At 44.9% G+C, this 24,875-nt stretch overlaps 2 protein-coding genes across 6 annotated transcripts in view; both read left to right on the top strand.

Annotated features, from left to right (window-relative positions):
- Nucleotides 1–24,875, top strand: part of LOC116850797 — a 275,521-nt gene that overhangs the window by 113,228 nt on the left and 137,418 nt on the right. The gene's annotated exons all lie outside the window — the stretch shown is intronic.
- On the top strand, nucleotides 1,537–23,919 carry LOC116850798 (probable serine/threonine-protein kinase DDB_G0275165). Of its 4 annotated transcripts, none has more exons than XM_032829463.1 (2): nucleotides 1,537–2,010; nucleotides 22,908–23,919. In XM_032829463.1, exon 2 carries the CDS (start codon nucleotides 23,416–23,418, stop codon nucleotides 23,776–23,778), a length of 363 nt encoding a protein of 120 aa, XP_032685354.1. In that variant the 5' UTR covers nucleotides 1,537–2,010; nucleotides 22,908–23,415; the 3' UTR covers nucleotides 23,779–23,919. The 4 variants fall into 4 exon arrangements, with proteins under 4 accessions (XP_032685354.1, XP_032685352.1, XP_032685351.1 ...); XM_032829461.1 differs by having other exon boundaries at nucleotides 1,537–2,483; XM_032829460.1 differs by having other exon boundaries at nucleotides 1,537–2,673.

Raw genomic sequence — 24,875 nt, 5'->3', positions numbered from 1 at the left:
TTTTGTTTAGAATTGCAGCATAAACTTAAATCCTTAATATTTACTCAACTGTCTTTGACTTCGCAACTTCTTTCTCCTTTCTTCTTTTGTATACTCAAATCTTATGGGAATTCCCAACGTTAATAAGAGAGAATAATGAAGGGATTGTGAACAAAGATAGTTTATTTGTTTACTTACTCATCAATATCATTGTTTAATATCCATATTAAGTATTTAATACTTACTTCTCTCACATATTCTATTTGTAATTAAATTATATATTCTATTTGTAATTAAATTATATAATTAATGCACATTGCTTATTGTAGAATTATGGATAAAGAATATACGTGGAAAATATTGAGACAATTGAGCACTGAACAATTCTTGGAAATAATTGCTTTTATAAGTTTTTACATGCAGGGTAAAAGCAGCTACTTGACTTGTAGCATTCAAGTAAAACAATACGGTATTATATTTCGAAAATTTTCGTTAATTCTTTCTTATTTGAAATTATGATTACTTTCTTTCGTTACTTTTTTAAAGATGGATATAATATCAGCGCAAAATTAATATCGAACCAACATCTCGACTAGATATGCACTGAGAGAAAAAATATCTAAGAAGTAAAAGATATTTACTCGCTGAATACTAATAACATTTACTTGTACCGATAAAAAATATTTTTTAAATGTTTTCTTCGAATTTTAGCTTCTCACGAAAACAATTGTTTATTGCATTTAAATAAGAGAATTTAGATTTCAGAAAATATGTTATTAAAGCACTCATTGAATAAATATATTTTACTTTATAGATTTTTTTTCTCACATACATAATATATGATTTATAATTTCTCTTATCCTCTTTCTTTTTTTTTTTTATTATCACTTCTGTTATCGTCGGCCGTACGGTAACACATGTTTGCGCGACATTTTATAGTACATTAAAGTTTTTTACGCCGACTTGGAAAGAACGAGTCTCGGATCACGAGCGTGCTCGTTTAACGCGATTCTCGATCCGCTCGTAAAGAGGGGCATTGGCGTGCGCGTTCCAGACCCTCCGAGAATTCTCTTTCTCTCCCTCTCACTCCTTCTCTCGCCCCGAGTTTCCCAGACATCGCGAAATTCGGTGCAAAGTCCCGACAGACATTGAAACAACACGCAAAAGCGCCCAAGTTCCCCGCGAAAATTGGAAAAAGTGAGGGGATTTTAGGATTCCCGTCCCCCCTCCGTAACAAGTCCGACGAGAAAGTATCGGCTGCCTCGGTAGCGCGAGCAAGCAAAGCGGGAATCCCCGTCGTCACACGAGGGGGAGACGGCCGACAGCAGAGAAATTCACTTAGCCCCAGTCCTTCGGTCGTATCCTCGACCAGAGACGAACCGCCGGTGCGGTGGTGGTGTTGGTACGTGAGTCAGGGCTACGCGAGTAGGTCGACGGGGGTGCGTGAACGATCAGGTGAGGGTCGTCGAAGAGGCGGGGGGAGGTGAGGGGGGACGACCGAGGCCGACATCGACTTCGCTCTCTCACGGTGGCGGCGACAGCGACGGCAAGGGGGGACGGCGCGAGTTGGGTCACGAACACCAAGGGAAACACAACGGGGGTAGCAAAAAACGGGAGCGGCGGCGTTAGCACGGATGGCGGGAGGGCGCGGGTGGAGAACACACAGCGCGGTAAGCCGGGTCGACAGAGAGAGAGAGAAACAGAGAAAGAGAGAGAGAGAGAGACAGACGAAAGGAGACGAGGAGGTTCACAGGGGGGATGGATGAGGAAGGCTGAAGAGAGAGGCGCGCGCGCGGGAAGGACGTGTGGCGGTGTGTGTATCCATCGTCGAGGGTGGAGAAGGACCTGCGCGCGAATTTCCCGCGTTCGCCCTCTCATATTGATCCCACCCCAGCGAACTCCCTCGCTCTAGCGGGAGGTGGAGGGCCTTGCGAGCCGCGGGGAGAGGGAGGAGGTCAGGGGGAAGACCCGGCAGGGTGGTTCGTCGGCGGCGTACAAGCGGCGGACCGCCGGGTGTACGAGAGACGAAGGGTGAGTCGCAGAATCGCGACCGCTCCGAGGGTGGTCCATCCAGCGCACGCGGAGTCCGACGTGCTCCGGGATTCGCGAACGTGTGTGCCGTGCCGTGCTGTTCCGTGCTGTTCCATTCCGTGTCGTGTCGTGTCGTGTGGACGCACCGCCGTCATCGTCATCGTGCTCATGTCGATGTGCCACGGCATCGTGCTCCAGCCGCTGCTCTAACCATCGGGAGAAAGAGACAGACAAGAGTCTCGTTTCACCGCGTCCCCGAGGCTGTCCCGAGGACTCGTTCGCGCGCGAGTTCTCGAGGTAGTGCCGACGTGGGGAATTATCAGCCGGGAAGTCGAGAGTGTGCCGGCAAGTGTGCGCGAGTGTGCGAATAATCGTCGGTCGACGACTCCGTTGTTTCCTCCCGGCCATACGGTTGTACGCGCCGATTGTTGCATCCACGTAGAGCGCAGCGCACACCCGCTGTGCTTGTTGTGGTGAGATACCTCCTCCGCTTCCTGGCTCGAAGGCCAACGGGAGATGAGCGGAGCGGGATCGCACACACAGATCGCAAACTTTACTAGCCGTTATTGACCTTAGATTCGCGCGATCGATTAGATTTGCGATCGGCTTCGCGACCACACGACCCCTGCGAGAGAAGCCATCGTCGGGCGCGAAAGTGTGCAAGTATGATCGCGAAGCCGTTCGCGCGACTTCTGCCTCCGGTGCGCTCTCCTCGCGTTTTCTCGCACGTTCCTCGACCGTGTTCGTTTTTATGGTCGTTCCACGTTGCACACGCCGTGAGAGAAAGTGCGTAAACGCGCGCATCAGTTTTTCGTCCCGCTCGTTAATCGAATCCGCCGATCCGGTTCACGAATCCTCTCCCCGGAATCGAGCACCTTCCTCGTAATTTGCCAGCGCGAGTCCCGATAAAGTTGTTCCCTGAATTACGGGAAGAAATCCTTTCACCTGTGCGCGGTGAGTCTGATCGAATCGACGGGCCCAAGAGAGAGACTGCGTTGCTCACGCTCTCGTTGTATCACGATAATAGAAAATCGGCAAGTTCGAGGATTAATTACGCGCGACAAGGCATGTTTGACCGATGAGATCGGCCCCGAAAGGCGTATGCTGCTTTGTATTCATGAGCACACAGGTGCACATCGGGCGCGAGCCTCTCGAGTGACCCAGTGGCTACAAATTAGTTCTGCAACTGTACTCGGCATTGAGAAACTCGCTGCTATACTAATGAACTTTAAATGGCTCGTAATTTGATTCGTCGAGTTGGCCACAGTAATCGATGCGCGCGCGGGCGTAATCGCCGAAACAACTCGCAGAATTAATTTCGACGAGCGAAATTACAGCTGCAATCTTTATCAAATCTGGCTGATGCCAAGTTAAGCGGGCCAATCGAACGTGTGCACGTTATTGTCACGATCGCGCCGTTATCGACGGACCAAATCATTTCTTGACGCGTGCATTGTCCACTCTCTCAAAGTGGATTAGTCAGTAAAAGTGTTTGTGATCAGTAAGAGATTGAATCAGTAAGAGAGAAGCATTTCACCGATAGTTCGTGGATATTCCGTGTTAACACTCCCACCTTTACTATTCTGCCTTATATCCTCATATTCTCCCGACTTTGCAAGTAAGATTTCACTGCAAAGTCTGTAATATACATAAATTCGATACAATGAGGAGAAAAAATGATTGAGTAAATTTTACTTCAACGAACAAGATTCAGGGTTCAAACAAACGTTTGGTTGATTGAATGAGTTACATGATTACTGTGATGAATTATCAATTGATTCAGTGACTGCGATTTGGTCAGTAACTTACATCAATGTAATTTATTATTACATTGACGCGTCATTTGTTCAATAGACACAATATTTCTTTGAAGATGGACGATTTGTCGATTCAATTGTTTTTTTCTGTAGCGTGTACTCTACGAAATCCAATGTTTTGTGGGTATATAATTAACGACTTCTATGCAATTTGTATGCGCTGGCACACTGTCCGTGCGTTTGCAAACTGTGCGTTTGCAAACTGTGTGTTTGCATCAATAACCGTAACAATCGCTCCTGTTAACTGATCCTCTCAGTGAGATTTAACTGATTGCAGTGATATGCTGTTAACTGAACCGTCAATTATAACTATCAGTTGTAACTATCAGTTATAGCTGATCAGTTATAGCTTTATTTCAGTGAAAAATTCACTTATTGTACCTCAAAGAGCACGCTATACCCGCTTTCTTAAGGTGAATCAGTAAAAATGTTTTGATTGAATAAGTAAAAGAAGTATTTCATCGCGAAATTTCACTGATTTTCACTGAAAACACTTCCATTTTACTACTTCATTTTATGTCTCACTGATTTTAAAGGCTATATAAAGTTTCACGATCGGTCTTATCTCGAGCTATTATTAAGTGACAAGTTTTTTACATTTGATATGGTTATTAATATTACTATAATGAGTCAATATTGACTCAGTACAGTCATAGTTGCGTGATAACTCGGACGGTCAATTATTGGTATAACATTCGCAAATACACATCAATCAACAAGGAATTCTTTATGTAGTATTCGATGTATGTTACTTATTATTGATCCAATTGTCAAAATCGCAAAATCGTGATTGGGGGGAAATGACGGATTATGAGAGAATCTCGTGGCGTTACTTCGTATTTTATGCAAGACAAGCTTTCGACATTTCTATTTTCGTATCTAAATATGCTCGGGCATCCCCATTTCACGATGTGTCGCGTGTACCACGTGTATCACGTTGGACACAGTCGTAACGAAAATGTGGGCGTATATGAGTGTGTAATGCGCGAGATTTCGGGAAAATTGGCATTTGTTTCACATTTCTATGTTGATTTTTTGTCGAGATACAGACGTGCGAAAGTGCTAACTTTGCGAAATGCAGTTCTATACTGCGTGCACGTACGACATTGTAATACGTTTGTGCCGTCGACTTGACATTTTTCCCGCTTGTGACGGCGCGCTCCACTTTTAAAAACTAATGTCTCCAATGTAAAGAGTATGTCCAAAATAGGTAGGGGAGACCAGGAGCTAAATGCTCCCAGGGATATATTGCTCATTTGCTTTTTTTAGGATTTATCTTGAGAGGGATAGTGGATATAAAATCGCGAAATGATCTTTTTAGAATATAAATATTTTTCATTAAAATTGGAATACTATTACAGTTAAGAAATAGAAAAAAACTAATTTGATAATAACAATTTGATGAATAACAAAGTAAATTTCTGAGCTTCTCGAAATTTTGTATTAATATTCTTCATCGTGACTGAATCAAATATTGTTTAATTTAAGTAAACAATATTTGGTTTAAATAAAGAGAATTTAAATTTAAATAAATATGTTAATGGCATCCATCAAAGAAATATTTGTTGATTTTTAGATAATTTTTCTCTCAGTGTACAAAACAAAATATATTAATAGGATAATGGCAGACATTAATACAAAGAAGAAGGTTGCCTCTATCATGTTTATACAGTCAGTCACAGCAATTAGTTGCATGAGAAGTTCTATAATGTGGGACATCTAGCCCCGGTCTCCTCTATACGTTCGTGTACCGACCGTGCCTTCGCGTCTCTTTGCGCGACTGCTTTTTTTTTTTTTTTAATTTAGGAACCTACCATTCTTATCCAATACTGGGAGAATTTATTGTTCAATAAAAGAGCTTTCTCATTGGACAAGACGAATAGGTTCCGAAACTTACAAAAAAAGAAAAACTAGACAACCTTTCCGACCACGAATGTACGCGATTGCACATTGCGTTTTTTCGACTGCACGATCGCGTGCGCGAAATTCGCGTGGCCTTTCCGCGTGTCGACGATATGCGACGATCTACCTAGGATTGCGTATATAGCGATCGCGCCGCAGCCGTGACCGACGACTCGCAACATACTCGGGACAATTTCCGCCGTGGCCTCGTTTGGTAGTCAGAAAAAATCGATGCAAGCGTATTTGCAGTCGCGTTGATCAACCGGAAATAAGATGGTTAATGGAACTATTTATTGCAATATAATACGAAAAAGGCCTGTGAGAGCCAGATGCCGATGTACGGGCAGAAGACCAACTTATTTTTATTTAAATTGCGAGACAAGGCTTCCATGGATACACAGAATTAGCGTAATGTTAAGTAAATTAATTTGTTATCATTGAAGAGAGTCAACAATTGATTGAAACGTTTATCTCGCAATTTATATAAAAATAAATGTGTTTTTTACCCGTACATTGGCATTTGGCTCTTACAGGTTTTTATTTACATGATATCGGAACGATTTCTTTTTTTATTCATTTATACGAGTGCAAGTGAGTTATATTATTCCGAGGTAAATTACAGAAATCATCTGTCTCTGGTATATCATCAGTTCTGAGTAGTAGTTAGATTTCGCGCGAAGTGTGTGAAAAACGGGCAAGATGGCGCTTTAAATCCTTCAGTAGAGTTGGCAACGAACGTTGACACGAAGCAGAGAGCAAGTCGGGTGCAGTATACGTAGGGATCGCCATCTGTCAGATTTAATGAGCCATAATACGGCATAATACTCTAAACGGCGCACTTCACTTTGCAAAATGCGCTCCGCCGGCCGCATAAAGCTCCTCATCGTTGCGGTTATAATCGTCGTATTCACTGCCGTGTGTAAATTGTTCGTGGAAGGTTCATATTTTTGTCGTCGTGTATGCGTGATCGCAAGCAGAAATTCATGGCGCTAGTAGATTCTTCTTCAATAATCCAGCCGATTAACGGCGTGTCGTTGATTTCAATGTACACCCCATTAAAGACAGCTTATTAAACTCGCTAATTAAAGCTTTTCCCACGTTTCGTTCCGCTGCAAAGTGGCTTCAACGTGGCAACGATATATCGTTGTTTGCGAATCAGATATTAGAAATAAAACATTTAAAACGAAATAAGCGTGTAATTTTGTTAACAAACTCGAGTTAAAATGAAAAGGGAAAAGAATCGCGAGAAATACCTTTTTTCATCGTAAGCACAGGTCAAACAAATACACGTCGAGATAAAAGGATTGCAGGAATAAAAATTAGGTGAAATTTGGAGAGAGTTGTAAAAAACTGTTAATTAACAGAAGTATGAATTTTTTATTATATATATCCGTTAAATGCATTTAAAAATATTATGGTATAAAAAGTTAGATTTTATGATGAATTTTAACAGGTTAACATTATCTCAATTCTGTTCTGTGCAAAAGAAATTCGCGCTTGCAAAATAAATAAATGAAAAATAGTTTTGAAATTTGCGGAAAACCTCCGTTAACTAATACAGACGATCATATGATACATAACATTTGTGACAAATATCAATTTAATCAAATAAACGGTTTCAAGTTATTACGATTTAAAAAAAATGTTATTTTGCGTTTAAGGAGTTTAAAATTTTATAACGAATCTTTTTCAATGTTTTTGCACAAAGATATCGTTAAATATACTTAATAGACATATAATACAAAAAATTCCTACTCCTATTAATTCGCAATTTTTTTTTTATAATTCTTCAAATTTTTTCTAATTTTCACTACTTTCAGGACTCTGTAACTCCCTTAATATATTTTTCGTTCAACGCCTAACGTTACGAGTTCTGCACTTTCGTGAAACAAGATCCACAGCAGTCGATAAATTCCGACAGCGCAGTCGGAACTAACGCGAGGATACACCTCGGTAGATCCTCGTCGCGACCTATAATCCCCACGGCTCCGTATCTTCCGGAGCCACTTTGCAGCGGAACGAAATGCAACCTCCTCTCGTGGCGGAAACCGACGCAGGAAACACGTTTTCTCGACGAGGTTTTGCCCCCGATCGATCGGCCGCACGTCGTTGTCGCGTCGCGTCACATCGCGGTCGTCATCGTCATCGTCGTCAGCATCTCGCGACAACTTAATACCCGGAATGTCGTTTCAGAGCGCGTTGGACTCCGGCACGGCTCGTAAATATGTTCCGGGTGCGTAAAAGTCCGGGGCCCGGTCGTGACGGCCGCGATAAAGCCAGGTGGCGAGCGCAAATATATACGAATGCCCGAGCATGACTCAGACGGGTCTCATTACGAAAGAAAGCGCGATCCATTCGCGCCCCGTAGACTGCCGTAAACGCGGACCTGTTTTATCTATTAAGCGCTGTAGGCCTCGGTGTCTGCATGTATTTCAGGATCTACGAAAATGTCTCGAGCTTGATAGCGAAAACGTATCGACCATTGTAATGCGAGTGTTTAAAGTCTCGAGTAACCGCGTGGGAAAATATACCACGGATATAGGTTAGCGATATACAGATTCTTTCTTCCATAGGAGAGAATAAATTCTTTTGAGTAATGAATAAGTTCTTTTCTCAAACTCATGATATGTATGTTTTAAGAGTATTATCGAGAAGATATTTCTTTTTAAAATAATTGTTACTTAAAAGAAGGACAATAAATTGAGATCGCTTTTCTTAGCAGTAGAATGATATTTTTTCTGCGTACTTAAAGCCTATTGAGATTTTGAAACGGCCTCGTACACTCGGGGAACATGAAGTCCGTAATTTACGAGGAGGACGTTTCCTTTTTCCACGCGCCATTGCCTTTCAATCGTGATCATTCAGTTGGGCATTAATGAAAGGAAAGCTCGAACTATATTGATGTTTTTTCTTCTGTGTTTACAAAGCGCGAGATCAAAGGACGTATTGTTTGATTCCGCATCGCGAGTGTCGTGACTTAGACGCTTGTTTAGACTCGCGCTTTGTAAACACAGAAAAAACATCAATATAATTCGAGCTTTCCTTTCATTGACGCCCAACCGAATGATCACGACTGAAAGAGAATGGCGCGTGGAAGAGGTAGCCTTCCCCCCGGCACTGCAAGTTGCATTCCAAACTTCATGTTGCCTGAGTGCATTGTCGCCTGGAGTACGCTTTAAACGAATGTTTTTCTGTTTCCTCAGTAATTTTCCCTAAGATGTTTGAAAAGATCCTTAAATTTCCGAAAATCATTCTTCAAAGATTGGGCCCAGCACAATGTTAGGTCGCTTTCTCGCACATATGTCCAGTAGGATCAGCCATGCGCACAAGAATGTGCCAACGTATGTGCGTATCAGCGATACACATTTGCGGTTCCTTGGACGCGAGCACACTTTGGGTGAACCATAGTCTTCTGTTCCCTTAGTAATTCTCCTAAAATTTTGAAAATAATTTTCGAATTCTCAAAGATTGATCGCCAGAAGTAGGATCGAGCGTGCGTATCTCGTTGAGTACTATCGCCTGGAGCACGTTTAGGGTTATTGTTCTGATGTTGGTAGCAGTGTATCTTTCTCGCACGTGCGCAATGGGGTGTGCCATGCACAAAGATGTGTCAGCACATGCGTGTATAAGAGAGAATGTTATAGCTTTTTTCATGATTTCTTTTGAATTTTATTATATTTTTAGTAGACTGTTAGTAAAGTCTGTCTTGCTAAAAAACAGTAAATTTCTCTGAAATATGTCTGACAGTTGATTACACTGTAAAATATAGAAAGTTAGAGGTTTTGAAGCAAATATTTTTGTATCTTAGGGATCCCCGTAGTTAAGGAGAACCTGATATTTTCATAAAATTTTGCAAAACTCACCTTAAAACACCGAGGAAATTAAAGCATGTATGGAATGAAAGGATAGTCGATTATTGCAGAATGTCAGTCTACTCTTAGGTTAGAAAATTCCGCGGTAATTTTTACTGCGAAATTTCCCCCGTGTAGAGCTCAGAGATACTTATCTGAGCGAAGGCTCCGGGGAGGCAATTAGAGCTTTTAACCCTTGGCTTACGCAAGGTGAATCATCCGTGCCCACATTGTTACACCCGAAAGGGCGTTTCGGATTCCTCGTAATTAAGATTCGTTTAATATAACTTATTAAATCCATCCGTGAGAAAGTCGGTGGAGCAATATCGCACGACTAAAACACGAAACAACGTTCACTGTTATTGCAAAGTTGATTGTCTACGGTATGCCGCGTCACGGTCGGCAAGAGCGCTCTTGCAAAGTCGTAGTCGAGTTTCATTTAATAAGCGTCTTTGTGCGGAGAAATTAATTCCGTATACGACTGTGAGAATTACGAAACAATGCTCATCGAGCTTATAAAACTTCACTCTCCCCCCTTTCTGTCTCTCTCAAGTACGCGCGATACCTTTCATGCGGGATTTAAATGAGTTCAATTTCAGTTTCGCCGAGATCGTGTTTCTCTTTCATTCGATCGGTCGATCGACTTTATTATCCTCTATGTATTTTGATATAAGCGCGTTTTGATAGGATCTAAGAAGGCCCCGGTTATACGCAGGCGAAGAGAAAGAGGCAGAGATCCGGGGAACGATCTTCTCATCGATCGAACGACCACATGCGCGTCGGACATAGCCGCGATAAATCATTAGCCGGGCGTGTTTATTGGCCATGCTCGAGTAAATACCGGCCGGTGGTTGATTTACACCCGGCACCGATCCCGATCGGCGATCGATCGCTCGTGACTCGCGAATCGGGCGCAACAGGCGGGCCCGAGCGCCCGATACGGAAGCTCGAAACAGCGGAATTAGGTGTGAGATTTGCGTAGGCGTGCGTGGCCGGCAAGGGACGACGAGAAAAGAAACCGCCGTGAGAAGAGCATGAATGTGTAATGAGAAAGTATCGCTCTCTCGGAGTCGAAACGCGATTGACTCGGTTGCTAAATTCGTCGCGCGCGACTGCGTTAAAATTTCATCATTATTTTGACGCCCGCGGTTCACGTAGTATGTATACTCGATTGCTAGACGGTTTGCGCACTTTTTATGGAGTGAAGTTGCAACGCTTCGAGTCACGATGGATTGAGAATCACTGCTGACTGCGAAATAATCGTTTATAAATACATTAAAAAATAAGTGTTCTGTATAAAACTAATTTATTCAAATTAACAATCACATACATATACATGTTTCATATACAAGCAACAATATATAATTTTGTTGGAAGGATTTAAAAGTCTTGAATTTTCAACAATATAATTTCATTTGAATATTGTAATAGTTTCATAAGAAGTATACGATTATTTTAACGATATATCTTCTTAGGATATTTTAAAACATCAGATTCAATTTAATATTTCGTGTTTTCTATTTATGAAAAAATTATATTTGAATAATGAGAATATATTTTTCTCTGTTGAATCACATATAAAATATATTAAATGCAACTAATCTGTTTAATGCTGTGTAATCTCACTTTAAGTTTTAGATGTCAAAATATTAAAGATATTTTTAAAACAAAAATAGCTTTTTGCTCCGTGTGTATAAAAATTACTTCTCGAGATAATGTTTTCGTTATTTAAAATAAAAGTATCTCTTACAAATTTCACAAATGTCACGCTCTGTACTGTTACTTCGGCTCGTGTCATAACCGACCGCTGCGCATACACAGTAGTGGCTTTCAGTTCTGATGTAACTTGCAGCGTTGCAATATCATTCGATAAAGAGTGCACAAACGGTTTAGCAACCGGGTATGCACATCTGATATTTTCCGTTGCAATTACGCGAGGAACATTCGCATCGACATCTCTATCCCGCAATTTCCAGGAATAGTTACCTCGTGTGCGTTGCACGTCGCCGTAATTTCAGGATCACCTCGTGGACAATTTTGTTCGCATCCTCGCGGTATTAAGCAAAACTCCGACGAACGCTTTTGACATACAGTTCCGCTGGCAGCTTTAGTTTCGCGAAATTCTCGTTTGTGAAACAGCAATCCGCCGTCAAAAGGGACGCTCTTTATGTCGAGACTCTGACGGTTCAGGTGTCAAAGAAGAGAGAGAGAGATAGGTAGATAGAGAAAGAGAGAGGAGAAGAGAGAGAGAGAGAGATATGGGTAAAAGAAGACTGCCCACACCAGGGGTATACATTACGTGCAACGTCGACATCAATTTCTCAGCCGGACCCATTTTCCGATCGAGTTCCACAGGTTACGCGATGTAAATCAGAGCCGATTCGCCACTGTCCAGCATCGTCGTTCTATAGCCGAAGTGAACTGCCACGTTTGTAGGTTATCTCCATTCTTCCTTGACACGAGTGCGCGATAAAGCGCACGCGATATCCTTGCTTGGCAACAGTTATACCGTTTGCGCTTTTCGCGAAACATCGCGGAGCGCATCGCACCTGAATCGGATTTGGCGAGAATTATCTGTTTTGCGTTCTCTCTCGCAGCTTATATCGCTTTTTTTATTGATTTTCCTATTTTTTTTTATCGAATATACGTTTTAATTGGATTAATGCACGTATATAGAATACTTAACCTCGTTGCATATATGAATGCGAATATATATGGTATCCGCAACGCGAAGAAAGAGAAGGAGAGAGAGAGAGAGAGAGAGAAAGAAAGGGAAGGAAAAAGACAATATACGCGGCGAGTATGTTGAGCGAAAGCCCTCGGAATTCGTGAAAAATGCAGTCTGGAAATTTCCAACGGCGCCTCGCCCAAGCAGCAGTACTCGTGCGCAATTCGTCGAGCTTTATGCAGGATCCGCCATAATCCCTTCACGTGCCGCAAATGGTAGCGGCAGTTTGTCTCCGCCGGCTCGTGACATTCTTCCAATTTCTCCTTCTGTATATTTTACAGCGCGAACAACGTCGCGCTGTCTTTATAGTTTCGGGATATCGAGATTACTCGACTCACTGTCCGTTATCTAATGAAGGAAGAAAGGTAGAAAGATATAACAGAATCCCTCCTCCTTTCTCTCTCTCTTTTTCTCTCTCTAACTTTCTCTTCTCCTCACGAAAATAAGCAAGAATTTCCCGATGACAAGTCGGACAGCTCATCTCGTAACAATTACGAGAAGTATCATAAAGTCAGATCGATAGTGGGATTCTGCCGAGGTTGTCGACGAGTCATTTCGGTAACGAGCGCTTCGACGCGCATCAATAAATCGTTCGCGCAATCAAGAGCAAGTCGTGAAATAAACGCTCGCGCATGATGGTTGCGAAACTCACCCGTCTGCGTGTAAACTGCGGCATGTTTACAATCCGCCGACTCGCTCGCGCCGAAGCCTTAGACAAGTGTAGCACACGGAAACAAGTCTCACTGCGACGCGGGCACATATTTGCCAAATCGTATTACGGAATTACTGTGTTCGCCGCGTATAGGACGCAGTAAAGACGTCGCGCGTCTAACGACAATTGGCGTTTACTGCTCTGCCCGCAAGAGAGATAAGGTTCACGTTATTGTCATTTCTTAACTTGACCCGATATCAATCGCAAGCCGACAGTCGTTATGTCCGTCGAGCCGCGGCATATACTCTTTAAATCTCTTGGAGTGAAATCTCACAACGAGTGAAGAAATTTTACATCTAAGCTGGTATTCATAGTCCGAGCTTATATTTAAGATTATCTTAAGTATTGTCTTAAGATGTCATGAACCAATCACAGAGCCTCTTAAGACATTACTTAATGTATTCGCATCTTAAGACATTGCTTAAGACGGTCTTGAAATAAGATTCGAGTATGAATACCGGCCCTAGTATTCCTCTCAAGATAAATACTAAAAGAAGCACGTGAGCAACGTACCCCTGTAACCATTTAGTCTTCCTTTACATGCAAAAAAAATTTCAGTTGGTGCAACCAAATAGGAACCAACTGAAAATTAGGTGGTCAGAAGCGATATCCCTGTTATGAAAACTAATATTTCTGTTCTCGCAACCGAAAATATTCCTCTGAACATTCAACGATATTAGAACTCGGTTGAGACAACTGAGAACAATTGACTATACAGAAGCCTCATAAAGGAATTTTTCTGTTCCTACAGCTGAATTTTCGTCTGATCCCTGAGCAACCGAAAATTCGGTTGCACCAACAAAATTTTTTTTTCCGTGTACATCAGATTCATTCTCCCATTTCGAGTGAAAATATTCGCCTGGCGATTCAGAGCGGAGAATTCGCTTTATATAAGTGAACAGATATTCGAATTCGAGTGACTCGGCGGTTATTCTATTTTTTAAGGCCAAAGTGTCACTCCAAGAAATTTGTAGAGTACGTTCGATGAGAGTCGACTCCACGACCCATGAACCTCCCCCGTTTCATCGTCCTTGACGGTGGAGGTCCGGCAAGAGGGCTTAATTGAATTCCGCGCGCGCGACTTTTTCCGATTCCATTCGCGATCATCGTTTCGATTTTATCCATTGTAACGTTCCCGCGCGTGTCCCGCCTGTGCCTCTTTGCGCCTCGGTCGCTTGCAACCGAGCGGTGATTTCTATCGGTCGATCGATCGATCGTGAACTACTTGGCAGTCGCCACTTACTCGATTCTGCACGGAGCCACTCGTCCCCTCGTTATCGACGTTCGAATTGCGCTTATCTCCGCCGCTGGAGGGCAACGTTTCAGCTGTGATGGTCGACTTCCGTTACCAGACGGTGTATAGAAAAGCGCGCAGAATCGGCGAGATACTAGTAGATAACCTTATCGCTCCCTCCGCGGGACTCCATGCGTTCAGACGATCGTCGCGGCAATTCGCATCTGGAGATCGCGTCGGGCCATGGGCGCGTTTAATTTTACCCACCGCCTCTTAGAATAATGATATTTGCGTTACAATGCATACAGATGGAACGCGGAGTATTTCTGGACGGTCGCCGTAATTATGTCGACGCGTCGCACGGAGGAAGCCGACTGTTCTTCGCGGTCGCGGTCGCAGCAACCACGAGGAATCGGAAATAGGCTACACTGAGAGAGAAAACATATTTAAAAATAAGAAATATTTATTCGGTGGGTGCTAATGACATATTTACTTGCGCACGGAGAGAACGTTATAGTTTTCTTCCATATAAATTCTTTTTGATTTTAGTGTTCCAGGAATAGATTGTCAGTAAGGTCTATCTTGTTAAGAAACATAATAAGTTTTTCTAGAAGCGCAACAGATCTCGCTGAAAACATAATAAGTGTTTTAATTAATTTTTCTCTAAAAAGTCCAGATATATGAATCGAATATTATAATATTTTAAAATGAAAATTATAAAATTCTGCATACCGTCATTCTTTTTAAACGTAAAGTTAGAGGTGCAAATGGAAATTTATATTATTTAGATTCCCCTAGAACAATTCTATACTGGTCAAATCTCAGAATCGATGCGAAACACTTCGGGACCTTCCCTTCTAAGTGTAGATCCGTCGGCGAAAAATAGATCGCGCGCGCTGTATCCGAAGGGGTTGACGCGGCGGAGGTTGGACGCCGCGGAAGCCGTCTGAAACGTCTGGGCCGCGGGGATGAAAGTACGGGATCGCGAGTTTATACAGATAGCCAGCGGATATGAGAGGAACAGGGTCGGACCGTGGTCGGTTCGTTATTACCCGATTATCGCTGTTACCGGACTAATCTCGCCGCGGCAACCCCGCAGCAGCAGCAGCAGCAGCGGCAACAACAGCGGCGAGGCACCGGCAGCAACAAGCAGCAGCAACAGCTTTTGCACTTAGCACTTACGTGGCCGGTATTATGTGGCAATAACGAGCGACCCCCATCACGTAACCCCACTTAAGAGCCGAGTTTGCCGCCGCGCGGGCAAGGGAAGGGAGAAAGAAAGGGAAAAATGAAAGTGCCTCGACCTCCACCCATCGTTACCGGCCATCCACGTCGGCATAACGGACGTTTAACCCCCTTTCCCCTTTCTCCGAGCTCGCGAGCCGCGTGCACTCACGGTTGACCGTGAACAACCGCGGGGCTAATAGAAAATACACACCGCCGCGCCGTCGCTCCCCGTGTAAGCCTTGTCCCCCGTCTCTTCCTCATCATCATCCTCCTCCTCCTCCTCCTCCTCCGCCTGCGCTCGCTCGTATCCCTCTTTATTAATATCGACGTTTCGTGCGATACCGACATTAATCGCGCAATCGGGCTCTTTCTCCTCGTGGTTCGAGTGCACGCGTATCATACCGGCGGCCACGGTGCCGCTCTCGGCCCGGCTCTTCTCTATCACGCGAGTTCGATCGGCTTCTAAGGACTTCCTCGATGGGACAGGGGTGGGCGCGCTCGATATTGTATAATTTCGCGAGATCACGACGCGAGAGAGAGAGAGAGAGAGAGAGAGAGAGAGAGAGAGAGAGAGAGAGAGAGAGAGAGAGAGAGAGAGAAAGAGAGAGAAAAAGAGAGATCGCAACAAGATAGGAAGTGATTGCTTGAGAAACGCGCGCGGAAAATATGCACACTCATAAGGGATGCAATCTTTACAAGTTGCGACTACTAAAATTGCTGTGAGATTTACGTATACTTGTCTCTAAGTCTGGGCAGTAATAATAAATATTAATTTTAATTATATACGGTAAATTGCGCGCCGTGGCGCGGTTGAACGCGACGCGATATGCTATCATACGTAGTAAATTTTTAGAATAGCGATACGCGTCCGCGTTTCAGCAAGAAGTCGCCTCATATTGTCCGTGATGGTGCGGTATTCTCTAAACTGTTGCGCGAGCTAATCGACGTGGGCGCGGTCGACAGCGCGCTCGAAAATGGATTGAGGATGCGAGTGAAAGAGATAAAGAGAGAGAGGGAGAGTACGGAGAGAGAAGATGTCGCGTAGCTTCGAATTATCACCGTGGATAATTGCTCGGGCGAGAGCGAGTTAGCGGTACATGAGTCCCGAGATGACGGCGGCGGAGTGCCTCGCCGTCGCTGCATACCAACTTAAATAGCCTGGCGCTTTATAGATGCCCATTAATAAACTTCATTATGCTCCTGCGCTTAATTGATTAATGAGAAATTACGAGACGGCGCGGAGCTGTGTGCAGAAAACGACGGGGGTGTATGACGGGCGTTCCCGCGAGGGATAACCCGGCCTGGCCTAGCGTGGCTTGAAAAACGAGGGAAACCGCGTTAATTAAATCCACAATGTAATCTCGCTTCCAAGGTTCCGCCTGTATTTCTGCGCCGTGTTTCTCCTTTTTCTTGTTGTTGCTTCTTTTTCCCCCTCCCTTTCTCTCTCTCTCTCTCTCTCTCTTTCATTCTTTCTCTCCCCACACATCGTGTGCATTAATATTTTTCGCGCGAAAACCGTGCGCGCGCGAGGTAGAAAACGCGCGATAATTAACCAACCGTAGGCGCCGCAGCGGTCGCGCCTATCATTTTTGCTCGGCGCTATTGTTACGCAAAATGCAATATAGCGGAGTAATCAGAACTTGCAAGAACGCTGCGGTACTTTCTCGCACGGCGTGTACGCTATGCAACGAGCGGTATTAGTCGTTTTTTTTCTTTTTCCGATTGCGTTTCCCGGTGGAAAAGGAGGATTGAGGAGGTGAGGTAGAGGAAGTGGAGGAAGCGGAGGATCGTATCCCCGTGAGCGAGTGCGCGCGAGTCCTCGCATTCCCTGGAGATTAACGGCGGCGTAAGATCGAATCCCGGTAGTATCGGCAAACAGTTTCCCACTATTAAGCGCAAGATCTCCCGCTATGACTCCACGATCTAGCGATACCTGGTCGGGAGTAACTTCCGGTATTTTTGCGACGCGCGAGTACCTGCCTATAGCGTGCCTCCACGCCCTTTAATTATCCGCAGCTTGACGCCGAGTAGTTACAGCGGATAGTAACGTTGTCATTATGACTGTGAAGAGCGAACGAGGCTACCGTGCCCTCCTCCTCCTCCTCCTCCTCCTGCTTTATCTCTCCCCTGCTTCTTATTCTGCTCCTTCTCCTTCTTCTTATTGCTCCTCGCGGCTCCTTCTCCTCTCACGACGATATAGAGGTCGTGGCGTTTTAAAGCGGCGAGAGAGTCATTGTCCAGCACCCGGTTCAAGATCCGTTCCGCGAAACGCACGGCACTCCGTCACCGTTCGCTTCACGATCGGCTCCGGGGCATCGCACCCCAGGTAGAAACGTAAAACCGGGGGTTAAAAGGGATCTAGACAGTTTTACCCTGCTTCTATCAAGATCCTGTAAACATGGGTCCATTTAGATCCTACACGTAACGCTCTTACAAATGAGCGCTTAGATTGGTAAATCTGATTAGATCTTAGGTATTAGATCCTATCTTTTGATATCTTTGCCTACCTGGATCATAACCGAAATGATCATGAATTGAGATCCTATTAAGATACAAATAAAAACCTTCCTTAACATGCTTATTAAGAGCATTATAATTCAAGTTTCATGTTGGAAAATATGTACATGCTTCATTTGTCTCTTTAAGACTTCACTGAGAGGAATTGCACCATGTGCAGGAATTGGCTAATTTCTCTGGATTCCATTAGTACAAACTTCGTTTGGAGCGCCCACGTCATCATCAATTCATGACCTGTTCACCAAATTCCATTCAAAATTTCCCTTTCTCAACCATATCTGGGCCTTACGAAGGCATTCCTATCTCATGGCATCTCTCTGGCTACGACCCACCACATTCCCAAGGCCCGTCCCAATTAATTTCTACCCGGGACGGTGCAGCTGAAGCTGTCGGGACTTGTTGCCGACATCCTGTATGCGCGGCCTATTGTCACGGGCGAACGTGGCGCATTCGTTGGGCGATACGAGTCCGCACTGTGGCGGAAAAATTCATTCGCTCGCTCGCTCGCTACGAAATTCGGATAACTCTATCGGCCGACCTCGCCTAGAACCCATTACTTTATCAGCGGCAATAAAAGCGTCGCCTTACTAACATCCTAGCCATAAAGTGACGTTAAGTACGCCGGTACAGGCTTCGAGTGCTCCGACAAGGAGCCCCCGACTCGTGCGCGGCTCCCCTGAATCCTTTGTTCGCGATCGGGCGCGCTGCGGCTTTACGACCGCGAACCTCGACGATACCGACGGGTTTGCTTTCTCACTTCGTTGTGTATATCGTAGCTGGAGTACACGACAATATGTCAGCCGCGCGAAAAGCACAGACGCGAAAGCGTCGTTGAAACAATGATGGCAGGTGGGCGCGACGCGTCCAGGACGATCCTTCATCGAAGGACCGCGCGCGGCACTCGTGGGCGTCCTAATAGCTTTTAATGCCGCGCCAACTTGATTTAGGTGCACGCACCGGCCGCAGATTCGCACAAAGGATCTCCACGGTGCACTGACCGTCCTTTCGAGAGAGAGAGAGAGAGAGAGAGAGAGAGAGAGAGAGAGAGAGAGAGAGGCAGAGGAGAAGGGGAGAGAAAGAGAGACCCAGACTCTCTCGACGGACCCGCGCGCGCCCTTGAAATTCCTCCCGCGAATACCTGCGGCAGCTTTCGGCCGCGCGCATAAAGTAAGATAAAGCTCTATAAAACGTGTGTGACTTTTTCCGATTGTCCGAGGGCGACAGAGCCGTCCTGGAGCGGATTTTACGCGCGCACTCGTAATTCCCGCGGCGATCGCGACTTTAGCTCGCGCGTGAGTTTTTAAACGGTTTTATGGAACCCTTTAATTCGCGAATACGACCGGCGCGGGTCTCTTTCTTCCGTTCGTTCTTCCTCTTTTTCTCGCTCTCTCACTTTCTTTCCGGCGGGGTCTCTAACCGACCGGATCGTCATCGCGCTCGACTAACTGGTCGACCAGGACCAGATTCTTACCGCGAAACCGCCGCGTCTGAGCTTGAAGTCTTATTTTTCTAAGAAACGCTCGTCCTTTACTGTCAACTTGGTAGCCTTTAGAGCCTGTCGTCGGGTCAATGGCTGCAGACGAAATAGAAAACGAAATTAATGATTCTTTTGAGAAACTTGTTCAAATTTTTCAACGATGAGAGAAGGGATTATTATTAACACTGCAACTACCGTTGATTGTTCCGTATTTCGTGTAGAGTAAAATTTCGCTCGAATTCGAGTGATTCTTCAATCGTGTAGAGTGAATCATCCAGTGAATATTTTCACTCGAAATTGGAGAATAGATCTGATTTATTCTATTGTCGCATGAACAAATTTACTATAATCGATTGAGATACTCGCCGATATGGAGTCGGAGTCTACTCTAACATTGATGAGAACATTCACTTTTGTGATTTCAAGCGGTAGTAATTCCACTATTGCTCCGAGTGAGCTTTTCACTCGTTTTGAGTGAGATTTCACTTCAAGAAATTTAAAGAGTAATGGCCATCAGAGTGATGAAAATCGCGGTTTTTCGAAGAAATACGTAAAGAGAAAAACGTTTATTTAATTTTATTTAATATTGATTTAAAATATAAACTGCACTGTTATAAATTTGAATAATCTTTCTAAGAAATTACAAACTCATTATCTCAACTTTGGCGGTTTAACCCTTCATTAGGCGTGTTGTCTACAGGTGTAATTTGAAAGTTACATATCAAAGATGTATCTTTATATAGTCAATGATACATGATATTTTGTAATATAATTTATTTGCGTGTATTTCCCAAAAAATATAAATTTTAATGAATCAAGCGTGTCTGAAGTAAGATAAAAACATACACGTCTACTGAAAGATTAATTGACGTCTCGAATTGGCGATTTGCGTCTCGAGCTCAGTGTTGGGTATTAATCAATTAAAATTTTCTTTGACTAAGATAATCGATCAGTCGTCATATAATCAAGAATTTGTGGATTATTTCAGATAAAGAAAATTTTCATCGATTAACAACACTGCCCAACACTGGCCGAAGTGCACTGTACACGGGTTCGCGTTTACCGCGCCTCCTCGTCGTGCACCTCCTCGTGTGGTCTCCGCACTAAGAATGTATCCCCTCGGGGATAGCCTCGCGCGTCCACCCACTGATGCTTGCATACTCTCGATGTCTCGGCTTTCAGACGGTTCTTACCCCAAAAGGAGCAAGCAACGGCACACGGGTTACCGACGTCTGCCTCCTAGATGTTGTATGCAAATTTCCGTACCTCCTAGCCGCACCGCCAGACGTCGGGAATATGAATCATGCCGCGCGACGAGAGGCGGCCACTGCCTCATAACAGGAAATCCGTCGCGATCGCGCGAATTCAAACAAAGCCCACCGCACGTTGCTCCCTCGTCCCCTTCCCGCCCTCTTCACCGATCGGTCGCGTCCTACGCACGCATGAAATATCCTGGGAACGCGGGGCAGCGAGATACCTGCGAGAATCTTAATTAATAATTTCGGTGACTCGCGTTGCAAGCGTCGGCTATGTATAACACGCGTCCATTAGCACCTCTATAATGCATAATTTCAACTCAAAGTCGAGAGAGCCTCTCGAACTCGCTCGCCTGAGCCACTCAAGCTTGCACATTTGTGAGCAACGCAGCTGTGCTGCGTAAAAGACTTGTAAAGCGAAAACTGCGCACAGAGGTGACGATAAACGAAGGGAACAACTTCATATTTTCCAAACTCGTCGGTGACATCGCGTGGCTGATGTCATCATGACCAAATCGAGTACCGAGAGGTCTTAAACTCGCGTTTTACTTTCACTTCGCGCACCGATCCAGGAACTTGAGACATTTCCATCTGGAGGGTTAGCAATCGATATATTTATTCTCGATACTTTGGATCGAGTAATCGATATATTTATCCTAGCAGAGGGCTTTTAAACGGTTTGTTGCGTGGAATGAGAACAACTCCACTTATGATGTCGAGCTACTTCATGCTAATCATGAAACGAGTATTCCTTATATTTAAAAGGGAAAGCCTCTAAGAACTTCATCGATTCTGAACTTAGACCAGAATTGCTTTAGAGGGTCTAAATAATTTCCATTTGCACTCCCTATCTATGCGTTTAAAAAGATAACGGCACATAGAAATTTATAATTTTTTACAATTTAATAAAATTAAAAAAATTATAATAATTAATCACGCTATAAAAAGTCGTAAAATTTATTCGGCTTTAAATTTAACTAAAAAACAAGTTGATAGCACTTCTATATTTTTTATAGTAGAACAAGTTAGAACAGAAGTTGATAGTACCATCTTTATTTTGTATCATAGTGTTTATATTAATTTCTGCCAATATTTTCAATTAAAGTTAATAAACATTTTTTTATTTTATTAAATTGTTGAAAATGATGAAATTTTGCCATTTTTCTAAAAATTCATATTATTTAAATCCCCTAAAATAATGCTATTCTAGTTTAAATTCAGAATCGATGATACACCCGGGACCTTCCCTTGTCATAGTAGTTATTGAGCTTAACTTTGCATATCACTATGCGCACAAGATGGCGACTTTCGACATATCGAATCTCAGTGTCGCCTCTCTGTAAACCTGTAGGGCTTTGCTCCACCCGTAAGAGACGAAATTATCGATCGATTCGCTTGCAGCGCATTGTTTCGTGTACTGGCATATTTCTGGGAGACTTCCAGTCGCTTCTCTCAGGCCTGCTTATGAATATCCCAAGTTTCTCCGACGTAGTTCGCAAAAGTGCCTGACGGCGTACCAGCCGCATTTCCTTCGTGGCGATCGGCGACGGATGGCACAATAAAACAAACAGTAGTAGACGCGACGCAATGAACCGCCGTTTACCGGCACGTAACGAAGACGATCACGCGACCTCACGTTCGCGGATAATAACCGTGGTGAGGCCGCGCCTAACTGCTTCCCTCGATGTTGCACGTCTCGCAACGTCGTTACCATTCCTCTCCCCGATGCGTCTCCCCTGCGACGCGAGACGTCGCGGAAAAATCGGTGCAATCGGGTCGTTGTGTTGCGCGAGAATTAGTGGCACGTAAGGACGAACGCGAGGATCGTGCGTGCGCGAATGATCGATAAATGTAATCGGTTCTATATGAACCGCGGCTTCCTCTCGCGAGCTGTCCTCGAAACCGATTGACTCTGTTTCCCGATGGAGTCAACGACGCATCTGTTTGATCTCCGAAGGTCTCCGCGAAGGGGGCAACGTATCCCTTACGATCACTTACATCTCATTTGCATCTTCGCATTGTCTCGTGCCTCGACACCACGAATATCACGAAGCATTCCCGGTTATTATTCCGCGGCAGCCTGCTTAAATTCCGCGAGCCGGTGCCTATCGTTGCCGCCGGCTCGTGTTAGTTGCGGTACGCGCGGAATCTTCAAGCGAGCCTAAAATGTGCGCAGGTAATTGGGTGAGAACCGCGGAAGTTCCGGGAAACCATTAGCGCGCGCGATTTGGAGTAGCTCCGAGTGTGCGCATTGTGCAAATACAATCAACCAGTGACCTTCCTGGTCGCGCGAAGACTGCGAACATTCGTGTGTGATGCTTCGACGTGCAACTCCGGCGTGCCTGGAGAGATTGAAATCGCTCGCAACGTCCTCAAGTAACACTGCGAAACGAGAACTCTGACTCTCTGGAGAGAAACGCGAAGACGCGGAGCTCCATGGCGAAATAGAAGCGGAGATCACTGGACCAATCCAGAGCTATGGAGCTATCTGTTTGCCCCATGAAACTCGGAGAAGCCGAGGAAATGTCACCTGAGTGAACTCATCACCGAGAGCGTTATTCTAACGACGATCCAGCGAGTGATAACGCGAGAACTTTAGTTTGGCGGCGTGATCGAGAGGAGAGAAAGAGAAAGACAGACAGAGACAGAAAGAGATAGATCCTCTGCTCTTCATTCCGGCGAAGATGGACGCCCTGGAGTTACAAGCTGCCTTGGTGAAGTTGGACCCGGCCACCACGGTGACGCCGATTAGCGCCACCGTCAAACTGGTGACCCAACATTGCGTCGCCTTCGCCGTCAACATCGACGACGACGACGACGAGCTGACCATGGAGAATTCGACACGGGACGACGAGAAATCGGCCGAGGCGACGGCCACGACGACAACGACTACCATCACGTCGTCGGCGACGTCGCGGAAGACGCCGGGCAACTGCGTGGCCAGCCTGACGACCACGACGACCACCACAACGACGACCAGTCATCAGAATCACCAGGGCGGCCAGCAGCTGGGCGTCTCCAAGTGCGGCATCGTCGAGGTCAGGTGACGCCAGCCACCCTGTTTTGGCGTCAACGTGATCTACCACACGTACCCGCCGCATCGGGGCAGCAAGCATCACGCCAAGCATCACGCCAAGGAGAAGAGGCATCATCATCACACTATGCACCATCAGCATCACAGAGCTCATGTGGTAAGTCATCGTCATCATCGTCATCGTCGTTGCCGAATTACGCGCTGCTTGTCGCGGACAAAGAGAATCGCGAAGACACGCGCGGGGTGTCGAGATGACGTCATCGTCGTCGTCCTCGTCGTGGAGCGCGCAGAGGAAGTTTTCGCGCGTTATTATTCGCACTTCGAAGGTCGTCCGGCTATTTCACGTGCGCTGAACTCGAGAGTGACTTCAGTAGCGGCAATCTGGTCGCGTTAGAGAATTCGATCGATGAGATTTTTGTCTCGGCGAAATGAGGAGGTAGAAAAGTAACGAGACGACAATGGAGTGCTTCAGGGGAGGACGAACTCTTACGTCTCACGGTGCTCTAATAACGAATTCTATTAAGGTGACCAGTGGTGGGACTACGTTAAAATAATAGCAAAGAAATAGAAAGAAGTTTCCTGTCTATACAATCACGTGTAACAACTCAACGAATCGTTGCATGACAAACCGTTGCACGACAAACCGTTGCACGTGATTGTGTAGACAGGACATTTTTTTCCATTTCTTCGTCTATTTTTTGCAGAGTTCTACCACAGATTTCCCAGTCCTGAATTCGGGACACTTCATAAATGTGTGAAGCGGGAGGAGGGGGATAAAAAGGTCCGAAAATTATTTGACAATCATTGAAAATAATGACAAATCGGTGTCCCGAATAGCACTCGAAAAAATTCGGTACAAAGGGTGAGAAATCGGGACGTTTGGTCCTTAGCTGTGTCGAGAAGGGAGGAGATTACTCCGTAATAATGTACTTACGATATGTCCTGACGACCGCACGTCATTGTTTTCAGCACTCTAATATTTATTTCCGCAGGAGACTCACAGGACACAAGCGAAAGACGTATGGAATACGGAGCGTTGTATCCATGGCAATTGCTCGGCAGGAAAAGATCGTAGACGCGCGCGCTGTCAATCACGTATACCAAAAGCGT

Source organism: Odontomachus brunneus, unplaced genomic scaffold (genome assembly GCF_010583005.1).
Source record: "Odontomachus brunneus isolate Ranch 3 - 2012 unplaced genomic scaffold, Obru_v1 Obru_scaffold_156, whole genome shotgun sequence".
Classification (NCBI taxonomy): Eukaryota; Metazoa; Arthropoda; class Insecta; order Hymenoptera; family Formicidae; genus Odontomachus; species Odontomachus brunneus.
Note: the sequence above shows the minus strand (reverse complement) of the source record. Positions and strands in the feature narration are given on the sequence as shown.

Coding starts and splice junctions, on each gene's coding strand:
- LOC116850798 (XM_032829463.1), top strand. CDS start 23,416: ATGGACGCCCTGGAGTTACAAGCTGCCTTGGTGAAGTTGGACCCGGCC.